Source organism: Esox lucius, chromosome 7, assembly GCF_011004845.1.
Source record: "Esox lucius isolate fEsoLuc1 chromosome 7, fEsoLuc1.pri, whole genome shotgun sequence".
Lineage (NCBI taxonomy): Eukaryota > Metazoa > Chordata > Actinopteri > Esociformes > Esocidae > Esox > Esox lucius.
In genome coordinates, this window is record NC_047575.1 from 520,924 (window position 1) to 539,170 (window position 18,247).

At 40.5% G+C, this 18,247-nt stretch overlaps 1 protein-coding gene across 3 annotated transcripts in view; it reads right to left on the reverse strand.

Annotated features, from left to right (window-relative positions):
- Positions 1–18,247, reverse strand: part of alg8 (ALG8 alpha-1,3-glucosyltransferase) — a 108,963-nt gene that overhangs the window by 840 nt on the left and 89,876 nt on the right. The window contains exon 13 of one of the 3 annotated variants that reach the window (XM_034293361.1): positions 10,224–11,296. The exons of the other annotated variants lie outside the window; for them this stretch is intronic. Within the exon in view, the coding sequence (XP_034149252.1) occupies positions 11,272–11,296 (25 nt within the window). The 3' untranslated portion in view covers positions 10,224–11,271. Of the gene's footprint in view, positions 1–10,223; positions 11,297–18,247 lie in introns of those variants that run through there. 3 annotated transcript variants of the gene reach the window in all.

Here is an 18,247-nt window from a genome sequence, read left to right on the forward strand (position 1 = left end):
ATAACAGAAATCACCCAAATTGCCCTGATCAAAAGTTTACATACCCTTTAATGTTTGGCACAAGGTGGCACACCTTAAAATGGCAATTAAAAGTCAATTTCCCACACCTGTGGCTTTTTAAATTGCAATTAGTGTCTGTGTATAAATAGTCAATGAGTTTTTTAGCTCTCACATGGATGCACTGAGCAGGCTAGATACTGAGCAATGGGGAGCAGAAAAGAACAGTCAGAAAACCTGCGTAACAAAGTAATGGAACTTTACAAAGATGTAAAATGATAAAAAAATGCCAGTCAGTACTATTCAATCACTTATTAAGAAGTGGAAAATCCAGGATCTCTTGATACCAAGCCAAGGTCAGGTAGACCAAGAAAGATTTCAGCCAAAACTTTTTCTATAGATGAAGCCTAGCTTGATTTTTTGCCTTTTACAAAGTTCACCAACATGCATTTTAAAAGACAGGGATATGACTGGATGATGAACTAAGTATTTACATCCATAAGCCATAACATTATGACCAATGACAGGTGACGTGAATAACTGATAATCTCGTTATCATGGCACCTGTCAGTGGGTGGGATATATTACGCAGCAAATGAACATTCTGTCCTCAAAGTTGATGTGTTAGAAAAAGGAAAAATGGGCAAGCGTAAGGATCTGAGCGACTTTGACAAGGGCCAAATTGTAATGGCTAGACGACTGGGTCAGAGCATCTCAAAAATTGCAGCCGTTGTGGGGTATTCCCAGTCTGCAGTCGTCAGTACCTATCAAAAGTGGTCCAAGGAAGGAAAAGCGGTGAACTGGCGACAGGGTCATAGGAAGCCAAGGCTTATTGATGCATGTGGGGAGCGAAGGCTGGCCTATGTGTTTCAATCCAAAAGACGAGCTACTGTAGCTCAAATTGCTGAAATAGTTAATGCTGGTACTGATAGACAGATGTCAAAGTTTGTAGCGTATGGGGCTGCGTAGAGTGAGGGATTTTTCTGTAAGTTGCTTATAATCACACGTGTTATGAATATAACAATATGCATGTTTAATTAATCACTTTATGAAATATTATTAATATGAAATCCAGACACACTGACAGCGACTTCCCGAATGATATACTCCACCCACACACACACCTGGACAGTGAGCTCTCATCATGATATGTACATCTTGACCCGGAGGTCATCATGAGTGGCCTCCTCAATATAGTACCATCCTGTACCTAGACAGTTATGACCCTAAAATGTATGACTGTGTTGAGTTCATTGGAAGTATGACCCAAAAATGAACCATAAGGTTGTCATGAGTTAGTAGTTTTAATTAAGAACATTTAGGAAAAAACAGAGAACAAAGAAGAGGGCCCCCATCTCAGGGGACTCTCAAAAGGATGGTCAGATGGCATTATGGGTAAAAGTTTTTGTATAAAAGCCATGGTCCCGGACTTAGAATTTGGGTGTATCTGCAGAAGGGCTTTAATGTCTGTCACTCTCCTATGATTTTCATTAAAGTCTATTGGATTCACAAGTTCCTGAGTTGAAGTGCTTTTTGTTTTAGTCGTTGTGGACTTGGTTTTCCACGACAGCAGACGCAGTCAGGGTGCCCATGCTGACCTCTGTCCACTGCCGAAAGCGCCTACAATGGACAAGTGAGCATAAGAACTGGACCATGGAACAATGGAAGAAGGTGGCCTGGTCTGATGAATCAAGTTCTATTTTACATCACTTGGATAGCCGGGCGCATGTGCATCGCTTAACTGGAGAACACATGGCACCAGGATGCAAGAAGGCAAGCCGGCGGAGGCAGTGTGATGCTTTGGGAACTGTTCTGCTGGGAAACCTTGGGTCCTGCCATTCATGTGGATGGTACTTTGACACGTACCACGTACCTGAGCATTGTTGCAGACCATGTGCACCCTTTCATGGCAACAGTATTCCCTGAGGGCATTGGCCTTTTTCACCAGGATAACGCACCCTGCCACAAAGCAAAAATGTTTCAGGAATGGTCTCAGGAACAAAAATACGAGTTCAAGGTGTTAACTTGGCCTCTCAAGTCCCCAGATCTCAATCCAATGGAGAATCTGTGGGATGTGTTGGACAAACAGGTCTGATCCATGGAGGCCCCATCTCGCAACTTACAGGACTTAGGAGTCTTGTACTATTTTGGCAATTTTTGAGTACTTTTGATTTTGCCTTTATATACAACCTAAAATAATGTTTACCATACCAATGTTTGGAATCTTCTTTTGTCAGCACAACATCAAATATATGACCTGACAATTAGTTTTGACGTACTGTAAAAAAGTACATGACCCCAAAACACAAAATCTAATTTGAAAGATTATTCATTTTTCAGCCATTTTTCTGTTTCGTTTTATGACATAAAATGATGAATATATTAAAATAAATGTAACGCCTGTCCCATCCCATCTTGCATTATTTTACGTATCCTATCTCCGTTTTTACTTGGTCTATCAACATAAAACAAAAACTAGAATGGCGTTTCAAGCCAGCACTGTAGTCAGAAGGGGACGGGAGCGCTCAACGTGACTTTGTTTATATGCTTTGACATTTTAAACCAGTCATGTGATTTGACGCTGGTGTGATCGGGGAATCCTAAGGGCTAAAGTATTGGTGCCAGATACCACAGCACAACTTCAGAGGTCTAGTGGAGTCCATGCCTTGATGGGTCAGGGCTGTTTTGACGGCAAAAGATGGGGACCTACACAATATTAGGCAGGTGGTCATAATGTTATGGCTGTTAGGTGTATATGTGGAGACAAGATTTATTCGAGAGCCATCTATGCTTGAGTACAAGTGTACTTTTAACCAACTTTTTGGACCTATTAAAATCAAAAACAAGTTTAAGCTGTAAAGAAAAGTTTGTTTCCAGCTGAGATAATGCTTGGTCAGCCATTGAAGCAATAGTACATGAGTACATGACAATGTCATCAGCATATAGATGAATTTTCTTACCTCATCGCCGATAATGTTTGCAGTGGATATAAAAAGTCTACACACCTCTGTTAAAATACCAGATTCTTGTAATGTAAAAGAATGAGACAGGGATAAATCATGTCAGAATTTTGTCCACCTATAATGTGAACTATAATGTGTACAATTCAATTGAAAAACGAACTGAAATCTTCGAGATTCAAAAAAAATAAAAACTCACAATAACCTCTTTGCATAAGTGTGCACACCTTTAAAGTAATACTTTGTAGAAGCACCTTTTGATTTTATTACAGCACTCAGTATTTTTGGGTAGGAGTCTATTAGCATGGCACATATTGACGTGGCAATATTTGCCCACTCTTCTTTCCAAAAGCGCTCCCAAATCTGTCAGATTGCGAGGACATCTCCTGTCCACAGCCCTCTTCTGATCACCCCACAGATGTTCACTTTGGATTAAGGTCTGGGCTCGGGGCTGGGCCATTCCAAAATGTTAATCCTCTTAGGGTGAAGCCATGCTTTTGTGGATTTGGTCGTTGTCGTGCTGCAAGGTGAACTTCCTCTTCATCTTCATCTTTCTAACGGACGCCTGAAGGTTTTGTGCCAAAATTGCCTGGTATTTGGAACTGTTCATAATTCCCTCCACCCAGACTAAGGCCCTGGTTCCAGCTGGAGAAAGACAGCCCCAAAGCATGATGCTGCCACCACCATGCTTCACTGTGTGTATGGTGTTATTTGGGTGATGTGCAGTGTAGTTTTTATGACAAAAATACCTTTTGGAATTATGGCCAAAAAGTTCAACCTTGGTTTAATCAGCCCATAATATATTTTCCCACGTGCTTTTGGTGGACTTGATGTTTGTTTTTGCAATCTTCAGCCGGGCTTAGAAAACACTGTGGACCAACACCAGCAGATGACATGGCACCCCAAACCATCACTGACTGTGGAAACTTTACACTGGACTTCAAGCAACGTGGATTCTGTGCCTCTCCTCTCTTCCTCCAGACTCTGGGACCTTGATTTCCAAAGGAATTGCAAAGTGTACTTTCATCAGAGAACATAACTCAGCAGCAGTCCAGTCCTTTTTGTCTTTAGCCCAGGCGAGACGCTTCTGACGCTGTGTCTTGTTCAAGAGTGGCTTGACACAAGGAATGTGACAGCTGAAACCCATGTCTTGCATACGTCTGTGCGTGGTGGGTCTTGAAGCACTGATTCCAGCTGCAGTCCATTCTTTGTGAATCTCCCCCACATTTTTGAATGGGTTTTGTTTCCCAATCCTCTCCAGGGTGCGGTTATCCCTATTGCTTGTACACTTTTTTCTACCACATCTTTTCCTTCCCTTCGCCTCTCTATTAATGTGCTTGGACACAGAGCTCTGTGAACAGCCAGCCTCTTTAGCTATGACCTTTTGTGTCTTGCCCTCCTTGTGCAAGGTGTCAATGGTCGTCTTTTGGACAGCTGTCAAGTCAACAGTCTTCCCCATGATTGTGTAGCCTACAGAACTAGACTGAGAGACCATTTAAAGGCCTTTGCAGGTATTTGAGTTAATTAGCTAATTAGAGTGTGGCGCCAAGTGTCTTCAATATTGAACCTTTTCACAATATTCAAATTTCTGAGATACTGAATTTGGGTTTTCATTAGTTGTCAGTTATAATCATCAAAATTAAAATAAAAAAAAAACACTTGAAATATATCAGTCTGTGTGGAATTAATGTATAACGTATTTTTTTTTATAAGGTTTACATTTATTCATTTTTTCCTCAAAGATTTCAGTTTGTTTTGAATTGTTCACATTATAGCTCTCATTAAAAGTGGGAAACGTTCTGACATGATTTATCTTAGTCTCATTCTTTTACATCACAAAAACCTGGCATTTTAACAGGGGTGTGTAGACCTTTTATATCAACTGTATGTAGTGAGTTTAACCAATTCCAGTGGTTCCGACTGGATGCTGTCTAACAGCCTGAATTCTATCCTTTAGAAAGTCATGAAACCAATGACAGGCATCTGATCTCAGTCCTATTGATGACAATTTACCCAAATGTATTGCATGGGCTACAGTGTCAAAAGCTTTAGACAAAACCATGAACAAAGCACCACGGTATGTTCTATTATCTAGGGCATATGCAATAAAATGTGCAACACATACACTGGCCGTAGTGGTAGTGTTTAGGTCTGAAGCTAGATTGATTGCTAGCAAGAATACTGTTTACAGTTAAAAATGATTGGAGTTGCTTATTGACCAACGACTCTCAAATCTTTGCCAAACATGAGAGCTTAGAGGTGGGGCCGATAATCATCTAATTCGCTACCATCACCTCCCTTGAGGAGTGGTAAAACAAAAGCTTTTTTCCAAGCTTTAGGAATCTTTCCTATGACTAGTGTTTGATTGAAAATGTGCATCACTGTATAAGCAATGATTGATGCTGCACACTTAAGTAAATATAGATCAAGATTGTCAGCGCCTAATGATTTCTTAGAATTTATAGCAGATAGTGCAGATAAGACCTCATATTCTGTGAATTTTTTGGAAATGAAAAAATGGCTTAGGGGAAGCCAAGTACAGTTCTAACATGGGACAGTTGTAACACCTTGAATTCCAACAATCAGAAACAAGCTAGAGTGATTACACTCACTCTGCACATGGTCAGTTAGATTTACTTCTAGCTCAAAAAAAGGAGCCAAAAATGTGAAATTCCAAGAGAATGATACCAGCAAGTTTTTTTTTTTTAGGTCAAAATGTAACTTTTATCAAATGTATTTTATGGATACTCTCCTGAGATCATGTATAGGAATCCAAACAAGTATAATTAGAATCCCTGTTTTATATGCTAAAAATAGAAATTACTAATGTGTCAAGCTAGCAGTCAGGCTAGTTCAGAGGTGAAAACATGGCTGGTTATACTAAGATGGTTGTAACGCTTTGTCTGGAGACGTTATGCTGCCTGCAACATCATCCAGCATGAGTGGTTTGGCGGTGGGACAGTGATCAACTGAAGAGGCATATTGTTGGAGGGTTCGCACAGACGTGCTAGTCAACGACACCCTGACTGCTGTTAGGTCTGGGAGGAGATCCCCCAGGACAACTTTGTCTCATCAGGAGCATGCCCTGACGTTGTCAAGGGGCTCATACAGGCACCTGGGGGCCATACACACTCTTGAGTCACATTATTATTGAAATTCATGCTAATTGGAACAGACTGATTTCATTTTCAGCATGAGTTTGAATCCAGCCCTCTGTAAGACCAGCACAATATGAGAAAATTACAGATCTTTCTGTTATGTATTCAAAAAGATGTATAGTGTTCTTTAAAACATTTGTACACACTGGTGTCATCATAATGGGATGTGTAAAATATGATTTCAGTAAAATTTGATAAGACAACAGTAAATTCTAAAAAAATGCTCACAGATTTTTCTGAACTTCTCTATACAGGGTGAGACCTCTTCTAAGAGGGAAGACTTTGGGACTCCCCCTCTATACCAAGCTGGGTAGAGGCTGTGTGGTTACACAGAATTTCAAATGGCGTACATGGACAGCACACCTTACCAGCAAAACAACCTTTTGGATATACACAAACTCCAAATTCCTTACAATTTTTATATATAAATCGTAAGGAATATATATTTAAAAACAGTGGTGGTACTGTAGTTGTTTGTAAAAATATTTGATTGTTTTTTTTTGTTTTAATAAAATTTTTATAATTGACAGATGTTTTTTAAATGTCATTATATCTCTGTCTAAATGGTGCAGATATCTAGATTTCATTTTCATAAATTTTCATCTTAACTTTTTTTATTTTGAACATACCCTCTCATTTTCAATTGTCACTAATTAGTTTGAATTGGTGTTACATGTTTTAACTATTGTGAATAAGACTCTACTTCATTTCACTATACCAAAACTACTTGCTTAGTAGGTGTAACTACTGTTTATCTATGTGGGAACAGACACCGCTTCAAATTACAGCCCTCTTTCCTTGCAACTACATTGTAACTACGTGGGAACAGACACTGCTTCAAATTACAGCCCTCGTTCCATGTAACTACAGTGTATTTACATCGGAAAAGACACAGCTTCAAATTACAGGCCTCTTTCCTTGCAACTTCATTGTAACTATGTGGGAACAGACACTGCTTCAAATTACAGTCCTCTTTCCATGTAACTACAGTATAATTGTGTGGAAACAGACACTGCTTCAAATTACAGCCCTCTTTCCTTGCAACTTCATTGTAACTACATGGGAACAGACACCGCTTCAAATTACAGCCCTCGTTCCATGTAACTACAGTGTATTTACATCGGAAAAGACACAGCTTCAAATTACAGGCCTCTTTCCTTGCAACTTCATTGTAACTATGTGGGAACAGACACTGCTTCAAATTACAGTCCTCTTTCCATGTAACTACAGTATAATTGTGTGGAAACAGACACCGCTTCAAATTACAGCCCTCTTTCCTTGCAACTTCATTGTAACTACATGGGAACAGACACTGCTTCAAATTACAACCCTCTTTCCATGTAACTACAGTGTATTTACGTGGGAAAAGACACCGCTTCAAATGACAGCCCTCTTTCCTTGTAACTACAGTGTATTTACGTGGCAACAGACACAGCTTCAAATGACAGCCCTCTTTCCTTGTAACTACAGTGTATTTATGTGGGAACAGACATCGCTTCAAATTACAGCTCTCTTTCCTTGTAACTAGTGTATTTACGTGGCAACAGTAAACGCTTCAAATTACAGCCCTCTTTTCTTGTAACTACAATGTAATGGCGTGGGAACAGACACTGGTTCAAATTACAGCTCTTTCCTAGTACTTATACTGAAACTATAAGACTCCAGCACTGGTCTGCGAGAGTGATGCCTGCCTCCCAGATGTGCTGAACAAATTCTACTTTGTAATTATGACTGCAATGTTCTGTTCATGGTTTGATGCTTAAAAAAAGTGGGTCTTATGGTTCTGGAATGTTAAATTCCAGGTAGTTAATAGGCGTTATATCAGCAGCAAGATGTTGATGTTTATCAAAAGGTGCCAGGGGTTAAGCAATGTTAAATTCCCCTGCATTTTATGTTCCGATAAGTGCTACAACAAATGTCTTACAACCAGTGGGTGTTAACCTTTCCTGTTTTATGAGGCAATAGGTGATTGGCATGGTCTGTGTATTTAAACCACGTATACCGTAGTGATGGTCATTCAGTCTTGCCTGAGTAAACTTATGTACACATTACAAACCATGGAGGATTGTGCAGCGATCAATGTTTTGGGAGAGACACCACTGAAAGTTACCTGCTTAACTGCTGCTCAGCGAGATGGCAAGAGACTAAAAATGGACAGCAAAGACACTATCAACATCAAGAAACAGATGCAGTTTACCCTGAATTCATCAACTACACCAGGATATGTTGGCACAGGAGTGGAAGTTGGAAGATGGGCGGATACATTTCCAACCCAAAGATACTGGGGGTTGCATTTTATGAATTAAGGCTGGTGTGACTGATCACATGGTCTTTAATTGCCAGTTATCTTCGTAGAAACTCCCTTAATGCATAGGCTGTAGCCGGCAACTATCTTTACAGTGAGAAGTCACCCAACGGCATCTGTGCTACAATTTTCAAACATCCTGAGTTCTGAGCATAAAAACAGACAATCTGCCTGTGAGTATCAAGCAGCCGGTAGACTTGTCCTCAAAAACATAACCAACCGAAGAACCCAAGGCTGTGGACTGGCTGTGTGACGCCTTGGATGACAACGCTGCTATGATACTACGGACCATGACAGCTCGACTCCACTGTTACACACACCGAAGAAACTACCATTGGTTTGACTAGCTTGGCGCTCAGCTAGGACCTCTTAATCTATCATAACTTTCAAATGCTGAAAATAATTATCACAAAAATGGACAAAAGCCTTGCACCGCAGGTTTAAAAGATCATCAAACGACATTGAGTATGATCCTGGAAAACGTTGTTGCGGCTATTCTCCACAAAAGCATGCATCGGATGTGAAGTGGAACACCCGAGGCCAGAGAAGACATTCTTGTCTGGACCCACCTGAGTATTTTTTTGTCTGGACCCATTATAATGACTTGTGGAGACATTTTACATTGTGACTAAAAACATATGCTGGTCAAGGCTTTGAATACATCTGTTTTTAAGGATGGCTGACCGAAGTTCATGTGGCAGCTAATACTTTCTGCACAAACCTCAAGTCGAGCCTGAGTGAGAGAGTGAGTGAGAATGGGGATGAACAGATGGATAAATTTAATGAGGAAGCTGTAGCTTGGTACGACGCAGCAAAGAGGACTGTTGTCTAAGGATGGTAACTTCAGTTGTCGTGTTTACATCTATCTAACATATTATATGGGGCTTTAACGATTAACAGTTGATGCACAAAGCTATCAAGAGAGGATTTTATGGTTGTAGACTTTTTTAATAACCAGACCATGTCAGTATAAAGCGTTTTATAACAAGCAGATAGAAAACGGTCAGGAACACATCTGATGATTGCCACAATTGTTGTCAGAACGGTGTTGAAACAAACGTGTTGATTATTTTTTAATTCTGACAAGACTTTAAAATTGGGCACGTTGTGTGTGTTTACATATGTAACAGACGTTTGTGTGATAAAATTGCTGAGTAATGAAGCTGTGGATGTATTTAAAAAAAAAAAATGTTTTCCTAATCAGCAGAAATCTGAGTGTTTGTGTAAACTTTCTGAAATTCTTGCAGGACGTGTAATTCCAAAGACTCAAATAAAATGATGTTAAACATATTACTTCTCAGTATTGACCCAATGCTCTAACCATTGGTGCTTATGTGGGTAGAAGAGGTTTTGAAAAGAGCATATTTGGAGAAAACAGATCCTCAAAAATAGCAAGGCAATTTATTGGCTACTTGCCCGGGACACATACAAGCAACACAGGCCTGTAGCTATACATTTTCAAAGAACTAGAGTTATTGTTCATGATATAAATTCACAATTTCAGCTGGATTTGGTTGACATGAGTGTTTCTAGTGTGGACAACAATAACATGAAGTTTGTTAACATGCATAGATGTATTAAAGCAAATACGCATGGATTTGTGTGTTGAGAAATAAATTCTGCGCGTACCTCCTTTTATAGAATAAAATATTATGATGGTGATGTGATCGTTGAGACCTTTTATGAAAAGGAATTAATGAAAATAATCTTGGCTAAGGATAAAATAAGTGTAATGAAATGCCTTTGGTTGGCCTGAGAATTCAACAGCTGGATAGCATCGGAAAAAAGTCCTTGACCTACAAACTGGATAAAACACTAGGATTTGCAGGATCACTGTGGGACCACATGGGTGACGGTGGTTTCTACACGATGCTACCTAGTAACTCATTGAGACACATCTATCCAAACAATTGAGTTCAAGCTATGCCACAAAATTTGCCAAAGGTATAGATTTGAAAGGGATATGGAAGTGTCTTTAATAGAATTCCAATACCTGCATATGCGAAAGACTTTTACATGGGGGGAAACACGACAAAACTTTGAAATATGAAGACCGGTCATTACAATGGCAAAGGAAACTAGTGGCCGAGATCAACATTGAAATAAATTCACATGGCGTATGGGTGAGGAATTATGATTTTAAAATATAATGTCTCTAAAAGGCGAACCCCATTTAGTTTAAAATGTAGTACAAAGTTGGAACAGATATTAGGCTTAAAATACCAGGTAAAACTGTGGTACCCCGAATGGTACGGCCCATTCCCAAAAGATATTCTGGCAGGGGTTACACCCTACACAGATAATTGATTATCAAGAGAGTTGGGACAGCATCTCTTGTTAAGAACTGCATGCATTGCAGGGGAAAAAAGAACAAAGTTGTCACAGTGACGTACGACAAGCACACTGATGTACCTCTTGTAAGAGTCAGTTTTGATTAGATCTGTACTGAAGTAAAATTGATCAGAATCAGTTGTATCATTCTAGGTGGAAAGGGTAATTGCAAAATTACACTTCAGACCCGTGAAACAAATCTTTTAGACTATAAGATGCAGCCACAGAAACTATGATGATCCTCAAAGTATGTTGAATACTACACACACAGGCTGGTAACGGTTTAAACCGGCGTATCATGGTAGCGCTGCTATGTATGGGGCTGGTCTAGGGGGCCTTTTCCGAGGGCTTTTCCAGTTGGCTATACCTTTGTTGAGCGTGGCTTCTCAATAGCAAATCCACATTGAAAAATGCAGCGAGGAATATAGTTGGTGAGGTTGTCAGCAATGGCAGTTGGATCAGAATGGATCATACAAAAACAGCAGGAATGGATCTGGATTGGTGGTTATGAATCAAGGTTTTAGAGACCCCCTGGTAGAAGCAGCCTAACGAAAGAGAAAAAAACCACAAGAATGAGACAAAAAACAAGAGCCACGATTAAAAGAAAACCACTCAAAGGGAACCCCACAGAGGTTGATTAAGACATATTTTAGGAAGATGGCACTGTTGAATGTATGAATTTATTCACAGTCCCTTTCACAGACATCTATTGAGAAAAATTCATACATTGAAATACCAATCCTATCAGCAATATCAGACGCAGCCCTTCTGGAGTTCTTTATTGCAGGAATGACGAAGACTATGTTGACCATAAACAATACTTTGTTGTACCTAGGCGTAAAAGGTTACTAAACCAGATGGACCTAATATTGATGCGGAGCACGTGTTGGTTTATCAACAACCCTGATGGCCACCCTATTTTCACAAGTGGATGTCTCCTGATCGTTTTCATTAGCCAAGGAGCAACACATACCCTACAGAGCTGTTATAGAGAGCATTCTGAATTATGGATGTGATACATTAAAGACAATTTTCAGCTGGTTTGTTTTGCAAAGAATCAGCAAGTCACACGGATGTTATGTACCCTGCAGGAGAGAATCATGGACTCACGATAAGGCCTGCCTATTCAGCGGATAGTACAACATTTGAAATGATCGGCCCTGTTCATAGTGATATCTTCTTTCAAGAGAAACTCATGTTAAATGGCATGGACATTTATGTTAGGATGGTATGCTGTAAAGATTTGTTCTGTCTTATGAGAGCAGGGGATGTGGGTTATCGTTCGCATATATTACCTGCGTCACCCTTTGTCAAGAAAGTGACTGTTGGTAGACCTATGTGGAATCTGAGCACTAACAATTACAATATTGAATGTATGTTTCATTGGAAGTGAATGTGCCTAGATAATGAGAACAACAGAAACATCTCTGTTTAAAATTATCTCTCTGTAGTTGTGCTCTGATAACCACAGGAATGTTTACAGTGACCATCTGGTCATGGGGGTTGACTTCTAGAAACATGAGGGGTGCTCCACAGTCCAGAGACCCTGTTCAGTTCTCTGATCACAGAGAAACGCATTCAAGAAAGCGTTGTCTATGGTTTTGGATCAGCTTGCTGACGAGCATTGTGGAGGGGGGAGAAATGAAGGCAGGACAGGCAGTGACTACAGTAACAGATGTTGTTGCCTCAGGAATCTTACCAGCAGGAACATCTGCACAGGTGGCAGAACTAGTAGCATTAACAGAGTTATGCTGAAAGGAAAACCGCTAACATATACAGACTTAGAGATATGCTTTTGGCATAACACATGATTTTGGAAAGATATGGAGAAACAGGGGTTTCCTGACGTCACTGGGATCACCTGTACGAAATGGACCTGAAGTGTTGGCTCTGCTAGAAGCTCTCCAATTAACAGCACAAGTAGACATTTTGAAGACGAAGGCTCATGGAAAAATCCTCATGGAGGAAAGCAAAGGCAACAATCTAGCGGACAGAGCTGCAAAAGCAGCAGCAAAGAGAACAGCAACCCCACCAAAACTTGTTCGACGATATGAAATGGATACATTGACACTTATCAGAGAAATGCAAGACAGCACTCCAAAGGATGAAGTCTGGGAGTGGATGTCTGCTGGATGCAAAATGGATGGAGAGGGTGTGTGGAAATACAACCATCGATGGGTGGCACCAAATGTGTTACTCCCATACCTTATCGCACAGATACATTCTGTGGGACACATAGGGACTGACAAAGTCCTAAACAGGTTAATAGGCAAATGGTGGAATCCGAAAGCAAGAAGAGAAATAGAAGCCACTGTAAAAGGATGCCTTACCTGTATGAAAAACAACTTGCATGGGAAAGTAAAGGTGCAAACACATCGAGCAGCTGCCACAGTGGGGCCATTCAGATATCTACAAATTGACTACATCACTTAACCCAAGAGTAAAGGTTACAAAGACGTGTGATAGTGGATCATTTTTCACGTTGGGTCAGGGTCAGCATACCCGACCATGAAAGGAACGGCACATCACACAGCAACAATATTAGTTCTGGAAATATTTCCCTGGTGGGGATTACCAGAACAAATTGATTCCGACCAAGGGACACACTTTACAGGAAAGGTGTGCTCGGCTGATTAGGAATGGAGAGTGCACTGTCCATACCATCCCCAGTCGAGTGGACAGGTTGAAAGGTGCAATCGTGAACTGAAAGAGAGATTGTCAACCACTGCCAACGTCAAAACAGTAGATGTTCTATTGTAAAGTATGCATGTGTAAGTGAGGACGTTATACTCACTTTTTCTTTTGTCATTACAGGTGACTTGGATGTGTCAGCCAATGACACATTGATACCCGAGAGAACTACATTGCATTTAATCCCTTAGGTGTCATTCCGTTTACTGTTGGGCGTTTGGAAACATGCCGACTGGTTCAAGAGAGTTATGTCAAATAATTATTGTTCGGCCATTGGTTATAGAGGGACTGACCCCACTGACATCTGTTACAAGGATGTCTCTAGTCCAGGGTGCACTACTATTCAGACCTATATTGACAGTTTAGGTGTAGAGGTAGAGTTGTGGAGGGGTGCTTACCTGCTTCCATTTAATACTACAAGCATTTTGTTTTTTAGGCCTACCTCCACGTTTAGTGCTCACAAGAAGTCCTGATGGATGGTAATGCATTAGAAGGACACCATCTGCTGCGTTACGTCGTCAGTGGATGTCTATGTTTGTCAAGGTGGGCTGGAGTCAGTGTAGTCAAACTGCTGACCTTTCTGCTTGTGATGGTAGCGATTTTTCTTTATGCATGATGTCTGCCAATCTGACTCTCAGTAATGGATCTGTTGCAACCTTCCATGCCAACTCTCTGGATAATATCGGGCCCAACGGAATTGTTGGGCTGAATGGTACTTATTTTATCTGTGGCCCTCATGCCTATGCTATGTTACCTCCTTTTTGGATGGGTTCGTGCTATCTGGGACATATTAGACATACGTAGTGTGGAATTTCAGTTTGCCAAGTTACATAGACGGAGTATCTGAGTCTGAGCGATTCTTTGCCATAGCATTTCCCTTCTGTGGTATGGCCAAATTGTCGCGGGAAGTGACCAGCATGGCCAGTTCCTCAGAGGCCTTAGCCAATTTGACTGCTGATGGCTTTACGGCTATGTCAGCAGAAATGGTGTCTCTGCGTACTGTAGCGATGCAGAATCATGTGGCTTTGGATTACTCGTTGCCGGCGCAGGGGGGTACGTGTGCTGTTATAGGTACTGAATGAAGTACAAATATTCCTGATGAGACTGATGGTGTTTTGGATTTGGCTGGTAAGATCTGAAATTAGGGTGCTAAATTTCATAATTACACCTCCGATGATATGGGGCTTATGACATGGTTGTCATTGGTGTTTGGTAAATGGGGTAACTTCCTGTTTAGACTCATTGCTCCTATCCTATTTGTATAACTTTTTATATTTTTGGACTATGTTTTTGTGCCTTTCCCACGCACTAAGGTGTGAGTTATGTTACTTTTTCTTGTTTGTGTTATCAATATGTCTTGTTTCTCTATATTGACAAGGGGGGAGTGTGGAATCTGAGCATTAACAAAAACAATATGAATGTACGTTTCATTGGAAGTGAATGTGCCTAGATAATGAGAACAACAGAAACATCTCTGTTTAGATTATCTCACTGTAGGTTGGGGGATGACTTCTAGAAACATGATCTGTGCTAGGTAGAAACGCCCTTAATGTATAGGTTAGCTGGCAACTATCTTTACAGTGAGAAGACAACGGAACGTTCACCGAATGACATCTGTGCTGCAATTTTCCAATAAACTTCAGCGAACTTCGCCCTCGATTTGATACAGGTTCTACATTATTTGACCACTATATGTAACCGCTGATTTCTAACACTTATAAAAGTAATCTCCCTCAACTTGAACATTTTGTCATAAAGCGGTTGCCAACATGAATAAACCAAGACGATATTCAGAATTTCTTAGGAGAAAACGTCAGAATTATCTAGAAACAAAATAGGTTTTATCCAAGTTACTGGGCCCGCTAATGATGCAGCTGAATGGGTGTTGTAGTCGTGGGTCAAAGCCGCTGTCCATCATAGAATGTGATTTAGTACCTGTAAGTATTTGTGCAGTTATCGGGGAGCAGTACTTTTACACAACTCTGAAGCACTTGGACACTACTGTTTTTCAATGTGAATGCTCTTTAATCTCTAGCAATTGTCTGCATTAGCAAGGACATGATCATCACCACCACCTTCAACCAGTCTTGTTAGTGTCTCCAAATGTACAAATGTTGTGTTTTAGCTGTTCAGTGTAATGCCTTTTGCTTTGAGACAGGTCAGACCTTTAACGGTTGTGTAACCATACGTCTTTGTCCCACCACTGACAAACTGTGATGCTGTCACTGGCAACTCATCTGTCAAGTCACCTAAGAATGGCCCCAGAGGGGGTACCCGATCCCCGGGGTGTGTGACAAAGATCACAATCAGTGTTTGTGTAGAGTACACGTCAAGCCAACTTCTCCAAGAGTGAATACAACTTGAGTCTAGCATAAGCCGTTATGAAAGTGGTGATTATAAATGTTGCGCTTCTGTGGTTTGATTGGTGTCGGCTTTGTATAATGCCACTGTACCATCGCAATGGTGTCTGAGATGAAAGAGAAATTACTAAATTCTATTTCACGGGGAAAAAGGTAGTGGCTCCTCTGGATCTGTAATTAGCAGTGTGTTCATGAGGTTAGTCCGTTCATCCATCTTACCCCAAAGACTATTCATTGCCAATTTAGCCAAAAATCGCCTAGCACTGTTTACAACGTTTTCCAGCCACACACCCTCCTTTTCATGATATTCACAAATATACTGTTGTTTAACATCATCGTCAACCACTGATGGCGGGAAGCCGCTAGCTTCCTGGTTGTGCTTCAGGAATGTTCTCATGTAATCTGCAAAAGATTATCTGTTGTCCTGGTGAAATCCCAGATTTAGAATATTTTCATAATGTGATAACCTTTCTCAACAGCCTAACCAGCTCAATAGAAACTCAGGTACCAGTTAAAGCTGGATCAGTATGTGAACAATCAGATACCTGGTTTTCAGACTCTGCATATAATCTACACAATGCAAAGAACAGCTTACCACCAACCCTGTGTGGTAAAACAGGGTGAAAAATGCCTTTTGGTGGACACACAGTAGCCCTAACAATACCAGATGTGTCTAGTGGTTTGAAATCTTGAAAGATTGTTTGGATGCCCAATTGGATAAGTCTTTGTCTTGTTCCAGAATGGGTAAAGACTAAAGACGTCGTTATACCAAATAGTCTCCCCTTCTTGAGCTGTATACATAAAATGAATTGCATGGGTCCAACCGCCAAAAACAGCGTCCCAACGATCAAGGCGCTCTGCAGCATCAAAGGTCTTCAAGAAAGCTTGAACATCTGTGGATGTGTTTTTAATAAGCTGATTCCACTCACACTCCCATATGTACTTAAAATGTACATTATGTTGTTCTTTTAATGCTTCAAGCTTTGCCAGCTATTCCTGGTGCATCAGCCTGTGATGAATCTTTGTTACCGGGTTAGTGCTTGTTGAACAATGACACTTTGGGTGACCGTGCCAGAAACCGATTTTCATTTCACCCCAGTTCAGGGCGTGCTGTATCAATATATTCTCATCAGAGGCCACATATTCCAAGGGACCAATGCAATTGTGTCCTTGGTGAGGAATCTGTTGAAATCACTTTCATGCAAGCTGAAGAATTCGTAATTGACTGGAATAGGTCAACACCACCACATTCCAGGAACTTGAGTCTGTAGCGCATACAACCCTCTCTAAAGATAACCACATCCTTCACACAGTAAGCCTTTATTTAATCCTTCATGACAAAGGTGTCTGTGGAAACCGTTTCGTATCATTGCAGAAACTAATCTATTTTCTTTTTTACTATTATGGTATTCACACTGTAGTAATGTGGTTCCGGATGGGGTCCAACATACAGTCTCCTCCAAAAGTATTGGAACGTCAAGGCAAATTCCTTTGTTTTTGTTGTTCACTGAAGACATTTGGGTTTAAGATCAATAGATGAGTATGAGACTCAGAATTCAGAAGAGTTCAGAATTTCAGCTTTTATTTCCTGGTATTCACATCCAGATGTGTTAAACAACTTAGCACATATCACAGTTTGTATTAGACCACAGCATTTTTAGGTGAGCAAAAATAAAGGAACAAATAATATTATAGTAAATAACATTTAATATTTGGTGGATGCTATTCCAGGCTTATACTGCAGCTTCTTTCAGTTCTTGTTCAGTTTCCTCTTAAGGAGGTGAAATACATGCTCTATTGGGTTAAAGTCAGGTGATTGACTTGGCCAGTCTAAAACCTTCCACTTTTTCCCCCTGATGAAGTCCTTTGTTTTGTTGGCAGTGTGCTTTGGGTCATTGTCCTGCTGCATGATAAACTTCCTCTCCATTAGTTTCAATGCATTTTTCCGTAAATTGGCATACAAAACGTTTCTGTACACTTCTGAATTAATTCTGCTGCTACCATCATCAGTTACATCATCAATAAATATTAATGAGCCTGTTCCAGAAGCAGCCATGCACGCCCAAGCCGTGAGATTACCTCCACCATGCTTCACAGATGAGCTTGTACATTTCGGATCATAAGCAGGTCCTTTCTTTCTCCACACTTTTCCATCACTTTGGTGGAGATAAATCTTAGTCTCATCAGTCCATAAGATTGTGTTCCAGAACTTTTGCGGCTCATCTCTGTACTTCTTTGCAAATTTCAATCTGGCCTTCCGATTCTTACTGCTGATGAGTGTTTTGCACGAAGAGTCTTCTTCAAATAGTGATACCTTCACCCCTGCACTGTCGAGGTCGTTGTTGATGTCACTTACTGATGTTTTGGGGGTTTTCTTCACAGCTCTCACAATATTTCAGTCATCAACTACTGTTGTTTTCCTTGGTCGACCTGTTCGACATCTGT